A 19,502-nucleotide genomic window follows, 5' to 3' on the forward strand; every position below is an offset into this window, starting at 1 on the left:
TCTACAAGCCTATCTCAAGAAACAAGAAAAATCTCAAATAAACAATCTATCCTTACACCTTAAAGGAACTAGAGAAAGAAGAACAAACAAAACCCAAAGTTAGCAGAAGGAAAGAAATCATAAAGAACAGAGCAGAAAAATGAAATAGAAACAAATAAAACAGTAGCAAAGATCAATAAAACTAAAAGCTGGTTCTCTGAGAAGGTAAACAAAATTGATAAACCATTAGCCAGATTCATCAAGAAAAAGAAGGAGAGGACTCAGATCAATAAAATTAGAAATGAAAAAGGAGAAGTTACAACAGACACCGCAGAAATACAAAGCATCCTAAGAGACTACTACAGGCAACTCTATGCCAATAAAATGGACAACCTGGAGGAAACGGACAAATTCTTAGAAAGGTATAACCTTCCAAGACTGAACCAGGAAGAAATAGAAAAAATGAACAGACCAATCGCAAGTAATGAAATTGAAACTGTGATTAAAAGTCTTCCAGCAAACAAAAGCCCAGGACCATATGGCTTCACAGGTGAATTCTATCAAACATTTAGAGAAGAGCTAACACCCATCCTTCTCAAACTCTTCCAAAAAATTGCAGTAAGGAACACTCCCAAACTCATTCTATGAGTCCACCATCACCCTGATACCAAAACCAGACAAAGGTACTACAAAAAAAGAAAATTACAGACCAATATCACTGATGAATATAGATGCAAAAATCCTCAACAGAATACTAGCAAACAGAATCCAACAACACGTTAAAAGGATCATACACCATGATCAAGTGGGATTTACCCCAGGGATGCAAGGATTCTTCAATATATGCAAATCAATCAATGTGATACACCACATTAACAAATTGAAGAGTAAAAACCATATGATCATCTCAGTAGATGCAGAAAAAGCTTTTGACAAAATTCAACACCCATTTATGATAAAAACTCTCCAGAAAGTGGGCACAGAGGGAACCTACCTCAACATCATAAAGGCCATATACGACAAACCCACAGCAAACATCATTTTCAATGGTGAAAAACTGAAAGCATTTCCTCTGAGATCAGGAACAAGACAAGGATGTCCACTCTCACCACTGTTATTCAACATAGTTTTGGAAGTCCTAGCCCTGGCAATCAGGGAAGAAAAAGAAATAAAAGGAATACAAATTGCAAAAGAAGAAGGAAAACTGTCACTGTTTGCAGATGACATGATATTATACATAGAGAATCCTAAAGATGCCACCAGAAAACTACTAGAGCTAATCAATGAGTTTGGTAAACTTGCGGAATACAAAATTAATGCACAGAAATCTCTTGCATTCTTATACACTAATGATGAAAAATCTGTAAGAGAAATTAAGGAAACACTCCCATTTACCATTGCAACAAAAAGAATAAAATACCTAGGAATAAACCTACCTAGGGAGACAAAAGACCTGTATGCAGAGAACTATAAGACTCTGATGAAAGAAATTAAAGATGATACCAACAGATGGAGAGATATACCATGTTCTTGGATTGGAAGAATCAATATTGTGAAAGGACTGTACTATCCAAAGCAATCTAGTGAATCAGTGCAATTCCTATCAAGTTACCAATGGCCTTTTTTACAGAACTAGAACAAAGAAATCTTAAAATTTGTATGGAGACACAAAAGACCCCGAATAGCCAAAGCAGTCTTGAGGGAAAAAAACGGAGCTGGAGGAATCAGACTCCCTGACTTCATACTATACTACAAAGCTACAGTCATCAAGACAATATGGTACTGGCACAAAAACAGAAATATAGATCAATGGAACAAGATAGAAAACCCAGAGATAAACCCACACACCTATGGTCAATTAATCTATGACAAAGGAGGCAAGGATATACAATGGAGAAAAGACAGTCTCTTCCATAAGTGGTGCTGGGAAAACTGGACAGCTACATGTAAAAGAATGAAATTAGAGCACTCCCTAACACCATACACAAAAATAAACTCAAAATGGATTAGAGACCTAAATGTAAGACCGGGCAGTATAAAACTCTTAGAGGAAAACATAGGAAGAACACTCTGACATAAATCACAGCAAGATCTTTTTTGATCCATCTCCTAGAGTAATGGAAATAAAAACAAAAATAAACAAATGAGAACTAATGAAACTTAAAAGCTTTTGCACAGCAAAGGAAACCATAAACAAGATGAAAAGACAACCCTGAGAATGGGAGAAAATATTTGCAAATGAATCATCAGACAAAGGATTAATCTCCAAAATATATAAACAGCTCATGCAGCTCAATATTAAAAAAAAACCCAATCCAAAAATGGGCAGAAGACCTAAATAGACATTTCTCCAAAGAAGACTTTTCTCCAAAGAAGACATCCAGATGGCCAAGAAGCACATGAAAAGCTGCTCAACATCACTAATTATTAGAGAAATGCAAACCAAAGCTACAATGAGGTATCACCTCACACCAGTTAGAATGGGCATCATCAGAAAATCTACAAACAACAAATGCTGGAGAGGGTGTGGAGAAAAGGGAACCCTCTTGCCCTGTTGGTGGGAATGTGAATTGATACAGCCACTATTTAGAACAGTATGGATGTTCCTTAAAGAACTAAAAATAGAATTACCATATGACCCAGCAATCCCACTACTGGGCATATACCCAGAGAAAACAATAAATCAAAAAGACACATGCACCCCAATGTTCATTGCAGCACTATTTACAATAGCCAGGTCATGGGTCAACCTAAACGTCCATGGATAGACGAATGGCTAAAGAAGTTGTGGTACATACATACAATGGAATATTACTCAGCCATAAAAAGGAACGAAATTGGATCATTTGTAGAGACGTGGATGCATCTATATACTATCATACAGAGTGAAGTTAAGTCAGAAAGAGAAAAACAAATATCGTATATTAACGCATATATGTGGAACCTAGAAAATGGTACAGATGAACCGGTTTGCAGAGCAGAAATTGAGACAGATGTAGAGAACAAACGTATGGACACCAAGGAGGGAAAGCGGCCAGGGATAGGGGTTGTGGTGTGATGAATTGGGACATTGGGATTGACATGTATACACTGATGTGTATAAAATGGATGACTAATAAGAAAATAAATAAGTAAATAAATAAACATTAAAAAAAATAAGAGCAGTGCGAACAGTAAGGGTAAATATGTATTTTATGAAACTTTTTTCAGTCATGTATAAATATGTGAATCTGTGTACTGTGTCATGATGTGAAATGTTTTTAACTGGAGTGCAGAAAAAAGTTTAAAAAAACTGGCTCAGAAAGTCTTTCTATACAGGAATCTGTGCTCACAGCCGATCAGTTTCATTCACAAAGCTTTTTAAAAAATATAAAAAGATCCAGAAGCATATAGTAAGGTGTTTATAGTGGTTATCTCTGTAAAGTGAGAACACAGATTTTTTTAAAATTTATTTTTAGGTTTATTGCATGATGCTTTTGTATTAAGGGGAAAAAAATCACTTTTTTTGGTTAGCTTTACACTTCATTAAATTTTTTCTTAAAACTAGATTTCCCCTCTTTTATAGACCTTTGAGCCATCTATTATCCTTTAAGAAAGGGTTGCCTGTTTAAGGAAATCCCTTTTTTTCCTACCTGGAGTCTTCAGGCCATAGTGACCAAGTAAAAGAACTTTGTAATCTAGTTTTGTCAGCAGAACACTGAACACTCTCTAAAAGTTTGTAAATGAATATTTACTGCTACATTCATAAGATTACCCATACTCCAAAAATGTATGTATGTGTATAGTGGCCATTGCTAAAGAAGCAGAATTCATTTGTTTGTGTTTCTTAGATTGAATTCAGATGCCTGAAGGACTGATTTTCAGTAGGCTTTAATAAATCCTGAAATTTGCTAAGGCAAAAATAACTTTAAAGGGCTTCCCTGATGGCGCAGTTGTTGAGAGTCCGCCTGCCGATGCAGGGGACACGGGATCGTGCCCCGGTCCGGGAGGATCCCACATGCCGTGGAGCGGCTGGGCCCATGGGCCATGGCCGCTGAGCCTGCGCGCTCTGCAACGGGAGCGGCCACAACAGTGAGAGGCCCGCATACCACAAAAAGAAAAAAAAAACTTTAAAGAAAGATGTTGAGTATGTAAGCTTAATTTATATATGAAATACTGAGGCTCAAGGTACCTTAACTGTCCTGAGGTGAATATTTGAGCAATTCAGAGTATCATATTCTATTTAATACTCCCCTTGTGTTTCTAATAATATGACAAAGCTGGTATTGATAGAATTTCTAATCTTATAATTGCCAACTTTTTGTTACAAGATTTAAAAACTATTGTAAATATGCCTTTATTACAGTTAAACTCCGCATCTCCTATTTTCATCATCAGTTTCTCCCTTCCTATTGGGTCATTCTTCCTCACCTCATTCCAGTGAGGTGTTTATCTCCCTAGCTCCACTGAAACTATTCCAGTGTCACCAGCAACCTCTATCCTGTCAAATCCAATAGAAAATTCTCAGTTCTTACTACTTGACTTTTCAACATCTAATGCAAATGATTACTCTTGCCTTTTAAAGAAATTTCCTTCATTTGGTTTCTGGGATACTACATGCTTCTGTTTTCTTCCTATTTTCTTCCTCCATCTCCTGTGCTTGGCTGCATCTCCCCTTCCTGACCTCTAGAGTTGTAGTTCCCCCATGACTCAATTCCCCCAGCCTTTTCTCTCTCTGTCACTCCCTGGGTAGTTTTACTTCTGTTCTTGGCTTGAATCTTTATGGTGATGACTTCCAAATTTTTATCTCCAATTCTTACACCTCCCCTGAGCTTCAGACTTATATTTCCAGTTGCTTCCTTAACAACTGTACAATGTCCAACAGGCATTCAAATTTAAAGTGTCCATGTCACAACTCCTGATTCCTCTTTTCTTATTTCCTTCCCCAGTCTTCCCTATCTTAGTAAATTTAACCGTCATCACCCAGGTTGATCAGACCGAAACTCTCAAAGTGACTCCTCTCTTCCCGTTACATCCCATAGAACCATACCACCAAGTTTTTGTTAGCTTTGCCTTCAGAATATATGATTAATCCAACCTTTTCTTGTGACCTCCTTTGTTACTACTCTAGACTTGCTGCATGTCTATTGTTAGACTTGCAGATTTTCCTCCTCATTTCTTATCCGTTATTGTCAATTCCTCACATTTTTGCTAGAATGATCTTTAGCAAAGGTTAAGTGAGATCTTGTCATTCTCTTGCTTCCAGTGATTTCCCCACACATTCAAAATAAAATCCAAAGACCTTGTCTTGGCCTGCAGGTCCCTGTTTGTTCTGGCCCTTAGCTGTCTTACCAACTTCGGTGCCCCTTTTTACTCTGTTACCGCACTTGTTTCCCGTTATTCCGGGAACATTTCAAGCTTGGCCTGCCTTATAGCTTTTGTACTTGCTCTTCTTTTTTTCCTGGAATTCTCTTTTCCAGATAATTTCTGTGACTCACTGATTCAACTCAAGTATAAACTCAGGTATTAAATCCTCAGAGTGGTCTTCCCCACTTTTCCATATGGTCTTCCCTTCTAAAATAGCCACACACCCATCACTCTGTATTCTTGTCCCTCCTTCATTTCACTCCACCACATTTACCACTGTCAAACATTATAATATATATTTAAATGCTTATTTTTTATCTCCACCATTACAGTGTAAGCTCCATGAGGCCAGACTTTGTTTTGTTCATTGCTGTGTTCCCAGTGTCTAAGAGGGGACTTAGCACATACTAGGTATTCAATAAATGTTTGTGGAGTGAATGGGACCCCAAATCTCAACTGGGGGTTGGGAGAGCATCACCTATTGAGAAGTCTTACTTGCCATGTTTTAACAGATAGTATTTATTTAGTGCCAAATGCAGTGCTATGAGACAAAAAGACACTAACCCTACACTGAAGGAACTTACTGTTTAGAAGAGAGCCAGACGTGCAAACACATACCTGTAAAGCAATATGATAATTGTTTTAATGAAGGTATTTGTAACGATATGTAGTGGGAACTTATGGGCAGGACCGTAGTATATCAGGGAGTCAGTGATGAAATTATAGAGGAGGTGACCTTTAAGGTGAAATTTGAAGGGCAGGTATGAGAGTATCAGGCAGACATCAGACTGAGAAAATAATGTGTGTTAAATCACAGAGATGTGAGAAGGCAGCTGGGCATGTTTCTAGTACTATCAGGAGTTGGAATCAGTGGACTCTAAAGTCTGATATTAGGAGCGGCTGGAGTTGAGACAGCCCGCTGAGGGCAGCTAGGCAGTTTTAGTGTGGCAATGGAGCTAGATCATGTAGGGCCAAATCTGCTATGCAAGATACTTTATGTACGTGATAAAGAGCCACTGAAGAGTTTTGAACAAGGAAATGACCAAATCTGACTTGTATTTTAGAAAATCATGGGAAGCAGTATAGAAGTAGAATGAACAGGGCTTGTTAATTGATTGAAATGTCATAGATAATGACTTCCCGGTTTCTGGCTTGAACTGCTGGGTTGATAGTGATACCATTCACCAGACTATGAAATTAGGGAGGGAAGGACAGTGAATCTTCTGAGGGGATGCCTAGAAGTTAAAAGTGTATAATTATATTTTAGTGCTCAGAAATCTATTGGTTTACGTGTGTCACTTAATATATTTTGTATATTACATTTAATTATAAACGTACTAAATCTGCTTTTAGGATACTTTTATTCCTTTACAGATGCACATATATGCTACCGAACTGAAGGATGTTGGCGTTTCTTAGTTTTGCCCGCTTCTAAGTAGACCAGTGAGAATGTGAATGCTCTTGATGGTCCAGTAAAACAAAGGCAGTTGTTAAATGATTCTAAATCTAAGGCCCTGCACAGTTTTAAACATATATGAAAAAATGCTCCTAAATTTGTTGAGGGTAGATTTCACCACATGGGAATGTCCAATCAGTCTTATTTTCTGATTTATGAAATATAAGTAGACTTTACTTCTTTTGATGCTTTATTTTTTTATCATTATGAAATTTGGGAAAATTAAATTGTTTGTACCAAGATAAGCTTATCTATACATTCATGTTTTAGTTGATTCCTTGGTTTGGTACATTCCCTTTTTGCTGAAAGTGAAAAAATCTGAAACAGGCAAGACACAAGAGGAAAAGCCAGACTGTGTTCTTGTGGCATTAAGGACATGGCCAGATCTTAGACTAGTGCAACGGTTCCATTAGAAATATAACACAGACCAAAAATATGAGCCACGTATGTAATTTTAAATTCTCTAGTAGCCATATTAAAAAATATAAAAATAAACAGATGGAATTACTTTCAATGTGTTTTATTCAATCCATTATATACAAAATAGTATTATTAAACATATAATCAATTTAAGAATATTAATGAGGCATTTTACTTTTTATTTGCTATACCAAATCATTGAAATCCAGAGATATTTTACAAGCACAGCACATCTTAATTTAGACTGGCCACTTTTCAAGTGCTCAGTAACTGCATGTGGATAGTGGCTAGTGTATTGGACAATGTAGTTCTAGATTATTCTTAGACCAAAAAGTAGAGGTTGCTCAGCATTCTGCAACATTTGTGAGATTATCTTTCCAATGTCAAGTAATTTCTGTGCTGTTTGTTTTATTATTCTATGAAGTATATTAAAGAGTTGCCCTTTTCTCCATTCATCATTTTCCTACTTATAGTAATTTTGTCCAATAAAGATCTGTTTGTCAGTTTTCATTACCTTTGCTTTCTCCTACACCAATTTATGGTAATGGCCTCTTATACTAAAGCAATAGCATATCTTTAAATTTTAGTGATTTTGTTTTTAATTACAAAAATAACTACATTTATTGTAACAAATTCAAACAAACTGAGGTAAATGTATAAAAAGATAGTAATTCTTAATTCTTTTCCCTCTCTCATTTTCTGCTCTCCCAGATGTAACCACTGTTAACAGTTTAGATGATAGCCTTTCTCCCCTTAGGAATATATATTTATGAGAAAACTTTGTTAAATGAGGAAATTGGTACTTTGAAAATATGTCTTAAAGTGGACCTATTTAAAATGGAGACTAAAGTTTCATAATTATTAATGAAAAAAAACCTGTTAGGTTTATTTTTTCTGACATGAAAATGTTTATTTTACCACATATTTAATAAAATTGAGGTTGTAATTACAGTTGTGCTATATATATATGCTTTATATATATATGCTTTATATATATATTTATATATATATTATATTTATATTTATATATATATTATATATATAAATATAATATATATATAAAAATATAATAGATATAATATATATATTATATTTATATTATATTTATATATATTATATTATATATATATGCTTTATATATATATATATAAATGCTTTCTTTGTATAATTTTTTTCACTAAAATTGTGTGATAGTCTGATAGCATCCTTTACTTTGATTTTCTTAGTATTTATCATACAGATTAGACAAGAGCTTCAGTTTTACCAAAACTGTTGAGAGCTTTAACAGTTTCTCAAGAGATTTTTCTTTAGCCCTTGACATTTCCTTTCTTGATTCCTGTCCTGTCATCATCCTTGTTAGATTTTCCCTTCAGTTGTTCACTGGTTTGATTCTACCAGAACTTCATTCCCCAAGGGTTTTGCTCTGAGATGAGTACTTCCTTCAGTATTTTTATAGACTTCATGAAATCCTGCATTCTTTTCAACATTTGTATTTTCACTTTACAATTGAATTGCATTGTGTTTACTTTGTATTATTGGATGCTTACAACATTAGACTATTAGTGAGAGATTGATGGGCAAAGCCAGGATATATAGTTGCAGTAGATGTTAGTGTCAAGTAGAAATGGATTTTATATGTGATCAAGGCACATTTTGAATATTACTGTATTATAAGGACTTTTGATTCCTTGTGTAAACTTGTAACTTAAGGAACTCAACTGCCTATTTAAATAATAGCTAACTTTTATTGAGACTTTTAACATGACTAGCAAGTTTCTATATGTGCATCATTTAATTAATCTGTTCAATGTGTCTATGATATAGGTCTGTTGTTATCCTCATTTTATACTTTGAGTAAACTAAGGCTTAAAGTGGTAACTTCTGCCACAATAAAATTAAGTAATTTGTCTGATATAAGGGCTAGTCAAACGTTGGGCTGGGAACCATAGCCTATACTTGATGGTATACTTTTGTGCAAAAACAAACAAACAAAAAAAATGAATTGGATTGTAATTTTCTTGTTTCAGTTAGTATTATGTTTTGGATATCAACCCATTATGTGGATGGGCTGTAATTTTAAGACAGTTCCCCTATTTAGATTTTCTTTACAGTTTTTATTTATTTTTTATTTTACTAATGTTGACGTTCTTGGTAGCTAAGAGGCTTGGATTTTAATAGCCATGTGGGAAATAAGAGTGGAGGCATTGGCCTGAGAGAGATGAGTTGGAACTGAGTTCACCACTTAAATCTCAAAGTGTTATGCCCTCATTCAAAGAGTAGACTAGGGAAAAAAAATTATTCAGAGTTACAGAAAGAAATTAAGGACGCTTGTCTGTTCTCACCTGGGTTCTGAGTGAGGGGGGAATGTTTCCTGAGATTGTATAGCTACTGTTTTACTCTCATCTGGGTTTGTGTTTCATATTTATATTTACTGTATCATTCAGAAAACTTCAAACTTAAAAATTCACATTAATGAAGAATCACTGTATAGAGGAATACTTATAGTCTGGCTGTATGGAATTCCCACTGATAAAGGCGCATTGATGCTGAACTCACTACCCAAAGTTACAGCACCGCCACCACCAACAAAAGAAGACAGTGCTTTAAGTAAAAGTCAGAGACGCAAGAGACAGCAGAGTTAAATCCTCAGGAACTTCACAAAGTAGAACTATTGAATAATAAATATTTAATATTAAATAATTAAAACCAATTAAAAATTAATTTAAAAGTAAATGCCACAGTTATAATAATGAACATTAAATAATAAAATAGAAATGTTAAAAATGATTAAAGATAAAGAAGAAAACAAATAGAAGAACAACAAAACTATCAAAAACATAAGGCCAGGGAGAACAGAGGCAGGGTGGAGGATAAATAGGACTTCTATAATAAAACTTTAGTCATTAAAATTTTTTAAAAAAACTGATTGGATAAGATAGAATGCAAAATAGACAAATGTGAAGAGAAAACTAGTGGTTTAGAAGATGGATCTGAAGATACTGCCCTGAATAAATAGAACTGGTAAAATTCAAAAGCATAGTGTTATCCCAGTAGAAAAATAATACAAAACACAAACTAAAACACATAGTACACACTTGAAAACACCATACACATAATAGAATATCTTGAGAATCATCAGAGAGGAAAGAGAGACCACTTACAAATCAGTGACAAACTGACAACAGATTTCTTAACAGTAACAGTAGAAGTCAAAATCCATTAAAGAATGGGAGCAATGTAAAGATATTTTCAGACAAAAACTAAGAGTATATATGAAGGGATTGTAAAATAAAACCATTGTACAGTTGTCTAGGAGACAGATACAAATAATGATCAACTTGAGATATTTAGACAAGTACTCATGTTATTGATAAAATGATAAAGAACAGACTAGGAATATAGTATAGAGCTTTCTGAGCAGTAGAAGGACTCCATCAACCTGAAAGAAAGCAGGAAAAGAAGAAAACTACAAAAAATAGGATAAATGGAAAGGAAGCACAAAATAAAAAGGTAGAAATACTTCCAGATGTATCTATTATCACAATAATGTTAATTGACTAAATTTGACAGTTTGACATTGACAGAATGTCAAATTTGATTGACAATTTGACAGACATTAAATAATTCATAACTTGATTGTATACTGTTTGCAAGAGATACCTGAAACATGATGACACAGAAAGTCTGAAAGTAAAAGGATAAGAAGAGATACCTAACTAAGTAATATAGTTGCTATAGCTATATTACTTTCAGACAAAATAGACTTTTGGGTCGTTCCCCCCCAACCCCGCCAATAGAAGGGATCCCCTTTAGGGTCACCAGTAGAAGGGATCACTTCATAATGGCAAAAGTTAACAATTTACCAGGAAGACAGAACAATCCAAAATGTAAGTATCTGATAACATTACTTTGACAAATTATATAAAAATAAATATACAAACGTAGAGAAATCAATAAATCCACAAACACAGTGGGTATTTTATCCATACTTTGCAGTGATTAAGCACAGACAGTAAATAGTATGATTTGAACAATACTTTAATAAACTTGATTTTATGAATACACATACACAGAACCCCAAAATTTAGCTGTTATACATTATTTTTAGGCACAGATGAGACAGTTACCAAAATTGACCATTTACTAGACCATGAAACAAAATCAACACATTTTGAAGACTTGATCTCATTTATACCACAGTGTAATTAAGTTGGAAATCAATTTAAAAGTAATTAAAAAATACATATATACATTTGGCAGACACTTCTAAATAACTTATGAGATGAAGAAAGCATGGAAATATGTATTTTCATTATCATGTCATTGCAAAAATCAATGTGAGATTGACTATGAGATCTGAAAAGGCTTAGACACAGTGACTAACCAAGTAGCAGTGAATTCCTGTAGTGCCCATGTTAAAATACTATTTTTCACTAAAGTGAACTAGGGCTTCTTGAAAAAAGTGGCTGATTCCAGCTCTGGTCTAGTATGACAAGCTGTCATACTACAAAGCAAGGAACTATCAAGGATAACTTGGGCTTGTGTAGAAACGACCTTGAAGGGGCTGCCATTGGCCAAAGATAGTTTGAGCTTCAAGAGGAATAATTATTGCACTGGATTGAAACAAAATAAGTGAAAATCTGTGAGGTTTTTTGGTTTTGTTAAAATCAACAACAACAACAAAATGTTGGTCATGGAACCAATTCATTTAGAAACTGGTAAATAAATAATCAAATATTCTGTCTTATCTATATAAACTGTACCTCAGAATCACAAAATAGTTGATGAGGGAAAGTTTACTGTAAAAGAATTCCAGCTAATAAATGCACAATGAATGTCAGAATTAGAATGTCATCATTTTGCAAACCCTGATGAAATAGTGTATCTTGGCAGTATTCCTCTAAAGCTATTAAAACCACTGGGTAAAAGACTGACAGGGAACTTTATAGTGGACGGTTCAGGCTGATGGACCTGAACCCACTGATCAATGTGTATTATTACAAAAAGGAAATAATCAGACATTATTGCTATCTGATGTGATGCAGTAGGAAGTTCATAGCACCATATATGACATATTCTTGCTATAAAATAATTAAACCCCAATTTTATCAAGACTCTAGATCAACCACTACTTTTTAGGAAGCACAGAGATTATATATAAAAACTTATTAATGCTAAAGAGTACAATGAGCAAACTCGAGAATGTGGGAGATTCTAAAGGACATATAACCCAGTTTCTTTAACAAATGAATGGCAAGATGGGAAAACAAAAACAAAGCCAGTGTGACAGGCACCTATGAAAGACCAGTGCAGTGTGTAGATCTTTTTGGATACTGATTTTAACAAAACGGCCAGTGGTGGTGTATTGGAGCATCTCCTACTGGTGTAAGAGCTAACTGTTTAGGAATTTTTCAAACTGATTATTAAACCTATCCATTATTAAAAATTAAATTATAGCTCATTATTAAATAAGTGACATTTATAAAAAGTTAATAAATATTTAAAATTCATCACTTCCTAATTATTTCATTTTACTATGATCTGTGCTCTTGAAGTTATTTATGTATAGTGTACCTTTATGGTTGAAATACTGTGTCGTGGTAGGCTACTGTGTGTCCTTTTCCTAACTCCAGGTTCATTGATAACACCACATTGGTAGCTTGAAATTAGCCACGGTAGGAATATTTACATCACAGAGATCAGCAAATGCCATAAATCACGGTTTGATTTATTGCTTATTGATTGTCTAGACTTAAAGTGATGGAGAAATGGTAATAATGCTGACTTACAAAAGTGCTATGTCTTTAGCTATTTATTATATTGTGCATAGCTCAAAAAATTGAGAATATATTCTTTCATTCAAAAATGATTATCCACTTCCATAAAGAAGTCACATCACTCACACTGGTGACATCATTGATGTAAGTGAAAATAATACTCCAAACTACACTTGGAAAGCCAGTTGCTAAACATTTACCAGCACAGTGCTGGATGGGCATAATTGAATTCAGTGCTTTGGTAAGAAACAGATAATACTCTAAATTTATTATACTGTTATTCAGCTTTTGAAATAACCATGATGACATGTAGACATTAACTAAGAAAAAAAGAAGGTAGAGTTTTAAAAGCCATTTGCTGTAGCACAAAATAATTTTAAATTTGAAGCCTTTGATATATGTCTGTTGTGTATGACAAATAGAATCATAGAGTTTGAAGAACACTTAAAATTAATCCAGACCAATCTGCCTTACAGATAGAAATTCTTTCTCTAGTATTAGTCCATTGTCTAGATTGTATTTAAATTATTCTAGAGACAGAATACCTGATAATGGCGTTGGAGAACTCTAAAAGTAGAGTTCTTTTTTATATTGAGGTAAACTTTGTTTTCTTTTAATTTCTACCAGTTGGTTCTGGTAACTGACTTCTGAAGAAATATGGAACCAACCAATCCCGTAGAGCAACCAATCTTCACGTATAAAGGTAGCTGGGATGTTTCCATTTAGACCTTTTTGGGTAAGGAGTATACCTTTAGTTCCTTTAACCATACCTTGTGTTGTATATTTTCTAGACTTTGTAATCTAAGACTGTTGCCTTTCTAAACATCCACATCACTATCTTTTGGCTTTTATTGACTTTGTAGATGAAGTAAAAGCCTTCAGATCTTTTTTTTTTTTTTTCTGTGCAAATTATACATTTTATTCTGTGTTGCTTGATTCTTTTTTTTTTTTCTGTTAACCCAAAGCAGGTCTTTGTATTTATTCATTCCTAGTCTTCAGCACAGCATTCCAGATTATAGAAATGATATTAAATTGTAATTTAATCATTTTTGTTATTTATTAATCCTGTCGATTTTGTGTCGGTTCACATTCGATAAACACTGTGTTCATTGTTTGCATCCAAATTATTGTTTAAAATGTTGAATTTTAAAGGGCAATGGGAACATAGTTCTCCGTTACATAACCCTCTCTAAATTTGCTTCTACCCATTATCATTACTTTTTATTGTGAGTCCACCTACCAGTTCTTAGTAGCCCATATTTTACCATCTTACAGTTCATCATGATATATTTTGTCAGGTGTTTTGCTACCTGAGATCAAGATACATTGTGTCTATGGCATCCCCTCCAATGAAATATACTTTAGTACTCCTATTTTGAAAAATAGACGTTTTAAAAAGATTTGGCATGGCTAAATGTTGAAGTCATATTCTTCCACAAATGGAAAGATAGAAAAGCCATGCAGAATGATGAGCTAGATAATAATTAAGACATCAAAAGAGAAAAGGAACAGGTGGATCACTGGAGACACTTGATGATCAGGGCCATGGTATATCCCTGGGCTGAAAAGAAAATTGCCTGGCCATGAAAGTGGAGCTTCTTCACTGAGGAAGTATTCTGATCAGGTGAAATTTTAGGGATCTGTAATAGAGTGGACAGGATTTGTTAGCCTTTCCCTCTTACTGTCTTTTTCCTTTGAAAGGTATGTGGTGAAATATTAACAGTGGGTGCTTCTGAGTGTATATGGGTGTTTCTTTGCTATGTGTAGGACCTTCTTATTCTCTTTGCTCTGGGCAAACTAGTATGTACTTCACAGTATTATTTTGAAGATGAAAAGAATAACTCAGTATGAGATTGTCTAGTGCATTTCCTCATATTTTGTAGATAGTAAATAAAGTTTTATTTAACCTTTGCTAAATTTTTTCTCCTTGTTAAATTCCATCGACCAACCATGGTAGAGATTGTCAGGGAGTTACCAGTGAGTTGTCCCATCACATTCCTTGGCCTCCACCCTCCTTTATCCTACCCAGACCCATTTTATTGCTACTAGAAGGAAGAAAAATTTATAGTAGGTCACTTGATTAAATAGTGTTAATAGAATGATGACTTTCTCTTTCCCACTACCTGTTTCTTTCCTAAAAATCATAGTGCACAAGCAGCATCTTCTAGAAAGCAGTCCATGATTAGTTGTCTCATTTTCTAGCCCACATTCAAGTTACTCTCATTCATATGTTACTCTTAAAATCATATTTATGTATATATATTTATGTTGAACAAATGTGCTTTTAGGGGTTCTCCTTGAATGTATTCTTCAGTGTAAATTTTGAGCTCCTAAGATGGTTGTGTTTTATGAGTACCTGATAGCCTGTAATCACTTTTCTCATCTGTTTTAATTCAGCTGAAGACAAGGCTACTTGTTAAAAAGTAGAGAGGACTTGGAAGGTAGAGGAAAGAGGCTATATGGATAAAATTCATGGGCTCATGAGTTATTTTGGAATTTACTCTCCTTAGTTGCTTACCTGATTGCATTAATTATTTTATGGCAGGTTTTACTTTTTTTTAACTTAAGGGTTTCTATAGGATGGATTAGTAGGCCCTCTACCTAGTCTTTTAAAATCTCTTGGCTCAATACATTGTAATTAGTTTTTGGTAATTGAATCTTTCTCTCTTTTTTCTTGCAGATTGAGGGGGTGCCATGCAGCGAGAAGCAGAGAGATGCAGAGTTCGAGTCAGGAGGCCTGACATGGCACTTTATGTACCCAAAGCTCGAAGGGGCATAGTAGTGCACAAATCAGGTGATGAGGGAAAAAGCTGTGGTCCACCTAACTCCGTGGTAAAAGAAGAACAAAAGGAAGATTCTTTCTCTCAAAAGGGGATCATTAGAGACAAGCGTGAGGCTCAAAGACTAAGTATTAATCCAGATAAAAAGGAACACAATCATAGGGAAGGAAAGAAATCTTCAACAAAATTTAAGAAAGATGTGTGGCTTCAAGAAAGAAATAAAGATAGTGTTTGTACTAAGAGGGCAACCACAGAATCCAAAAAAGTATTATCCCAAGGACATCAGCAAAGAGTCCCAAATCCTGGGATTATACCTATCATACCTTTACAAAGACATTTTAAACCAAAGAAGGTAGAGTGTTTGGAGGTTGAAACCAGAGATGTGACAGAACAGGATGGGTTGCTTCAATCTCAGTCTTGTTCAGAAATCAGTAAGGCTCAGGTTCCAAACAAACCATTCCAAAATGTGGAATTCTGTGATTTCAATAGGCATGAACTAAATGGGGAAACATTTGAAGATAGAAATTTGGAAAGCAGAATGGAAACTGATGCCAGGGTTGCAGAGATACTATCCCAATTTCCTGGAGATTTTAGTTCTGTGGTGAAACCTGAGAGTATGATTGCACCAGTAAAACCAAGCTCTGATTCTGGAATTGTACAACAAGGCATGCAGACATCGGGTGGAATGCTGAAGCGCAGCAACGGAGGCATCACCACTGATTCTGTTCCTGGAAGTCCAGTTGGTATCATTGATCAGACTTGCATAGACTTGGATGCTGAGAATGTTGGTGATACAGCCAACAGTACAGATTTCATCTTGGGTCAGAAAGGTATAGATTCCATTCCTGAGACTATGGGTCACATCTCTCATCAGATGACTACAGTCAGCAAATTAGAGAGCATAAATGGCATTTTTGATCCAACAATGATTAGAGAGTGTGAGGAGAATGACAGCACTGCTGATGAGTTATGTGTAAAGTGTGAATCTTCTGATACAGCTGTCCTTGCTCATGAAACATATACAAATAATGGATCTAAGAGTGTAGGTGACATTACCAATAAGACATGTATGATGGACATTACAGATATCATATCTGATCAAATAACTGTAGTTGCTGTTAGAGTAGCTCATGAGGCCTGTAGCAACACAAGTAGTTTCTCAGACTATTTCGAAATAAGTGCAGATACATCCCCTCTTCATGTAGCTAAAAGGGGGAATGACACTGAACATTTCAGCAACCTGACTGCTTGCTCAGATATTTATGCTGAGAGTGTTTCATCTAGTTTCACAGAGTCAACAGGAAAGTTGATAGAGAGCTTGTCAGATTGTGCTTCCTCCTTACCTGTAAAGAAGATTGCTGGTAGTAATTGTAACACTTTTTTGGACTCTGAACTCAGTATGTTAAGTGGGACAAAAGTATTTTCAGACAGTGCTTTGGGCAGTGATCAAGATTGTACTGGTGATATAACAGAGGCATTGCATGAACTTAAAACTGCTGAAGAGTTCAAAACAAAAGAAGAAGATGGCTCAGAGACTACAGAATTTGGTGTAACCTTTCCTGATATAGAATCAGTGTCTGTGGAAACATCCATGGAATCGAAAGCAACTGATATGTCTCACACAGAAGCAAGTGCTGCTACTGAGGAGAGCTGGGAGTCTATGTTTAATGATGATGGTGACTGCCTGGACCCACGTCTTCTACAAGAGGTATGTTTTAGTAGAAACTGGTTGGCTCTTAGGTGGTTCATCAATTCATAGGACCTAGGATTTTAGGGGTAATTTTGATAGACATATTTATACATTCACACACATTACATCCAATGTAACAGTTTTGCAAGAAACTGTTAGGTTGGCCAAAAAGTTCGTTCGGGTCTTTCCATACTATCTTACGGAAAAACCTGAACGAACTTTTTGGCCAACCCAGTAATAGGATTGTAGATTGAGAAAAGAATATCTGATAGATCTTTAAGAAACAAAGCATACAGTGTTGAACTATATCTATTATAGCCAAATCCTGAGAGATCTTACTGAATAGGTTAAAGATGAATTTAATGGATTCTGGCTAACTGTTGAGAAGATACAGAGGGAAACTTCTTCCAAAGGGCTTTTCTGTGTTGACAAGATGTATTTCACACTGGCCTATTTGAGGGGAGAAGAATAATTTATTATTCATATTTATTTTATTTTTCCAGCAGATGTTGGAATGATGTTAGACACTATAGAGGGAAGGGAAGAGTGTAATAAAGGAAGGTATGATTGTTTTTTTAAGGAGTTTGTGCTGAGTTGAAGAGTAAATGATTGTTGAATATGCTGGCTAGTTAGAGTTCATAAATACAAAATGTTGGATTTGAAGGCATCTTAGAAATTATTTAGTTCAATTTTTTTCATTTTCTTAGTTTAGACATTCCCTCTTCCAGCATTTAAATTCCTTACCATAAATAAGAATCATTGGTTTTGAATAGTAGAATCATTCCCCCTTTTATTCCTTACACCTTTGCCCAGAAGGGGAAAAAATGATTTTCCCTATAAAATCTCCAGTTTTGTAAATGGGGAAATTGAAGGTTAATGGTTGTATCTTTAAGACAAGCGGAATCAGTATTTCAATCTACTTCTGTCTTAATCCAGTATATATGTTCTTTCTACCAGACCACTTCCTCCCCTATAAAATAGTTTTGTTTGAGTGACTCCATAGAGCCTTTTAAATACTAAGTGATGAGTCTTTTGATTCTGAGAGTTGAACCAGAAGTACAGAAAAATGTTCACAAGCATGTATAAAAGAGACACGTGAGACTGAAGAGGGCAGCGCATTGGACAGAATTGACTTTCCAGTACCATGCACTTCCTCCTTATTCTTAGGAGGTGTTTGCATGCACATTTGTACCACAGTTAGTACTTCTTATGGGCGAGTCAGGAAACAGCAGGTCTTAAACATTTCTTAAAAGAATATAGAGCAGAAGGCACCTACAAATTAACATTCATGAATCCTTTGAAATTGCATGCAGACTTTTGTAGGTAAGTGCAGTTTTTCATAACTTTTATCGGATTCTCAAAGGTGATAGTTCCCCAAAGTATGGTTCCTGGACCAGCAGCATAAGCAGCACCTGGGAACTTGTTAGAAATGCAGACTCTTCAGCCAGGCTGTCTTTATGTTTATGAGACTTTCAAGTGATTCTGATGCACATAAAGTGAGAATCACAGCTCAAAGACAACATACAAACTTAAATTATATCAAGATGTGAGTGTGGTAACCAGAAGTGGCTGTCAGCTCATAATCAGAAAGCAAAACACTGTTCAGCAGAGGTTTTAGACCCAAATCAGGCTAAGATGTACTAATAATATGGTAAGTTAGGTGAATATAGAGAAGTTAATAAGGATCCAGACATTGGGAGAAGGCCTTAGTCTGGGGAAGGAAGCAGTGTTCTTAGGAGTTGGCAAAGGGACTGCTTAAGGGGGTAGGAGAGCACAGGTGTACGTGGGAGAGAAGAAACAGCTTCCTACAAAAGAAGGGCATGGGACACAGAGCCTTTTGTACATGGTAGACCTAGTAAATATTTACTGAATGGATGTAGGCAGTAGGGCAGAGTTGCTTTCTGCCTTTTTAGGTTAGCCTCCAGGAGCTTTCAAAACATCATTGCTGCCGGAACTTGGATTCTGTGTGGTAGGTTAGGGATATGGCTTCTGTATTGGCGGGAGGGAGGTTTAGGTGTGCAACTCTGTTGTTCAGCTCTTAACACTGTTTAGGT

At 35.3% G+C, this 19,502-nt stretch overlaps 1 protein-coding gene across 2 annotated transcripts in view; it reads left to right on the forward strand.

Moving 5' to 3' along the window:
• R3HCC1L (R3H domain and coiled-coil containing 1 like) overlaps window positions 1-19,502 on the forward strand; it is an 87,201-nt gene that overhangs the window by 38,276 nt on the left and 29,423 nt on the right. For both annotated transcript variants that reach the window (XM_082674105.1, XM_082674104.1), the window contains one exon: window positions 15,659-17,466. In XM_082674105.1, coding sequence (XP_082530231.1) covers window positions 15,673-17,466 — 1,794 coding nt within the window. In that variant the 5' untranslated portion in view covers window positions 15,659-15,672. The remainder of the gene's footprint in view (window positions 1-15,658; window positions 17,467-19,502) is intronic.

This window comes from Grampus griseus, assembly GCF_964374135.1.
Source record: "Grampus griseus genome assembly, chromosome: 16".
Taxonomy (NCBI): domain Eukaryota; kingdom Metazoa; phylum Chordata; class Mammalia; order Artiodactyla; family Delphinidae; genus Grampus; species Grampus griseus.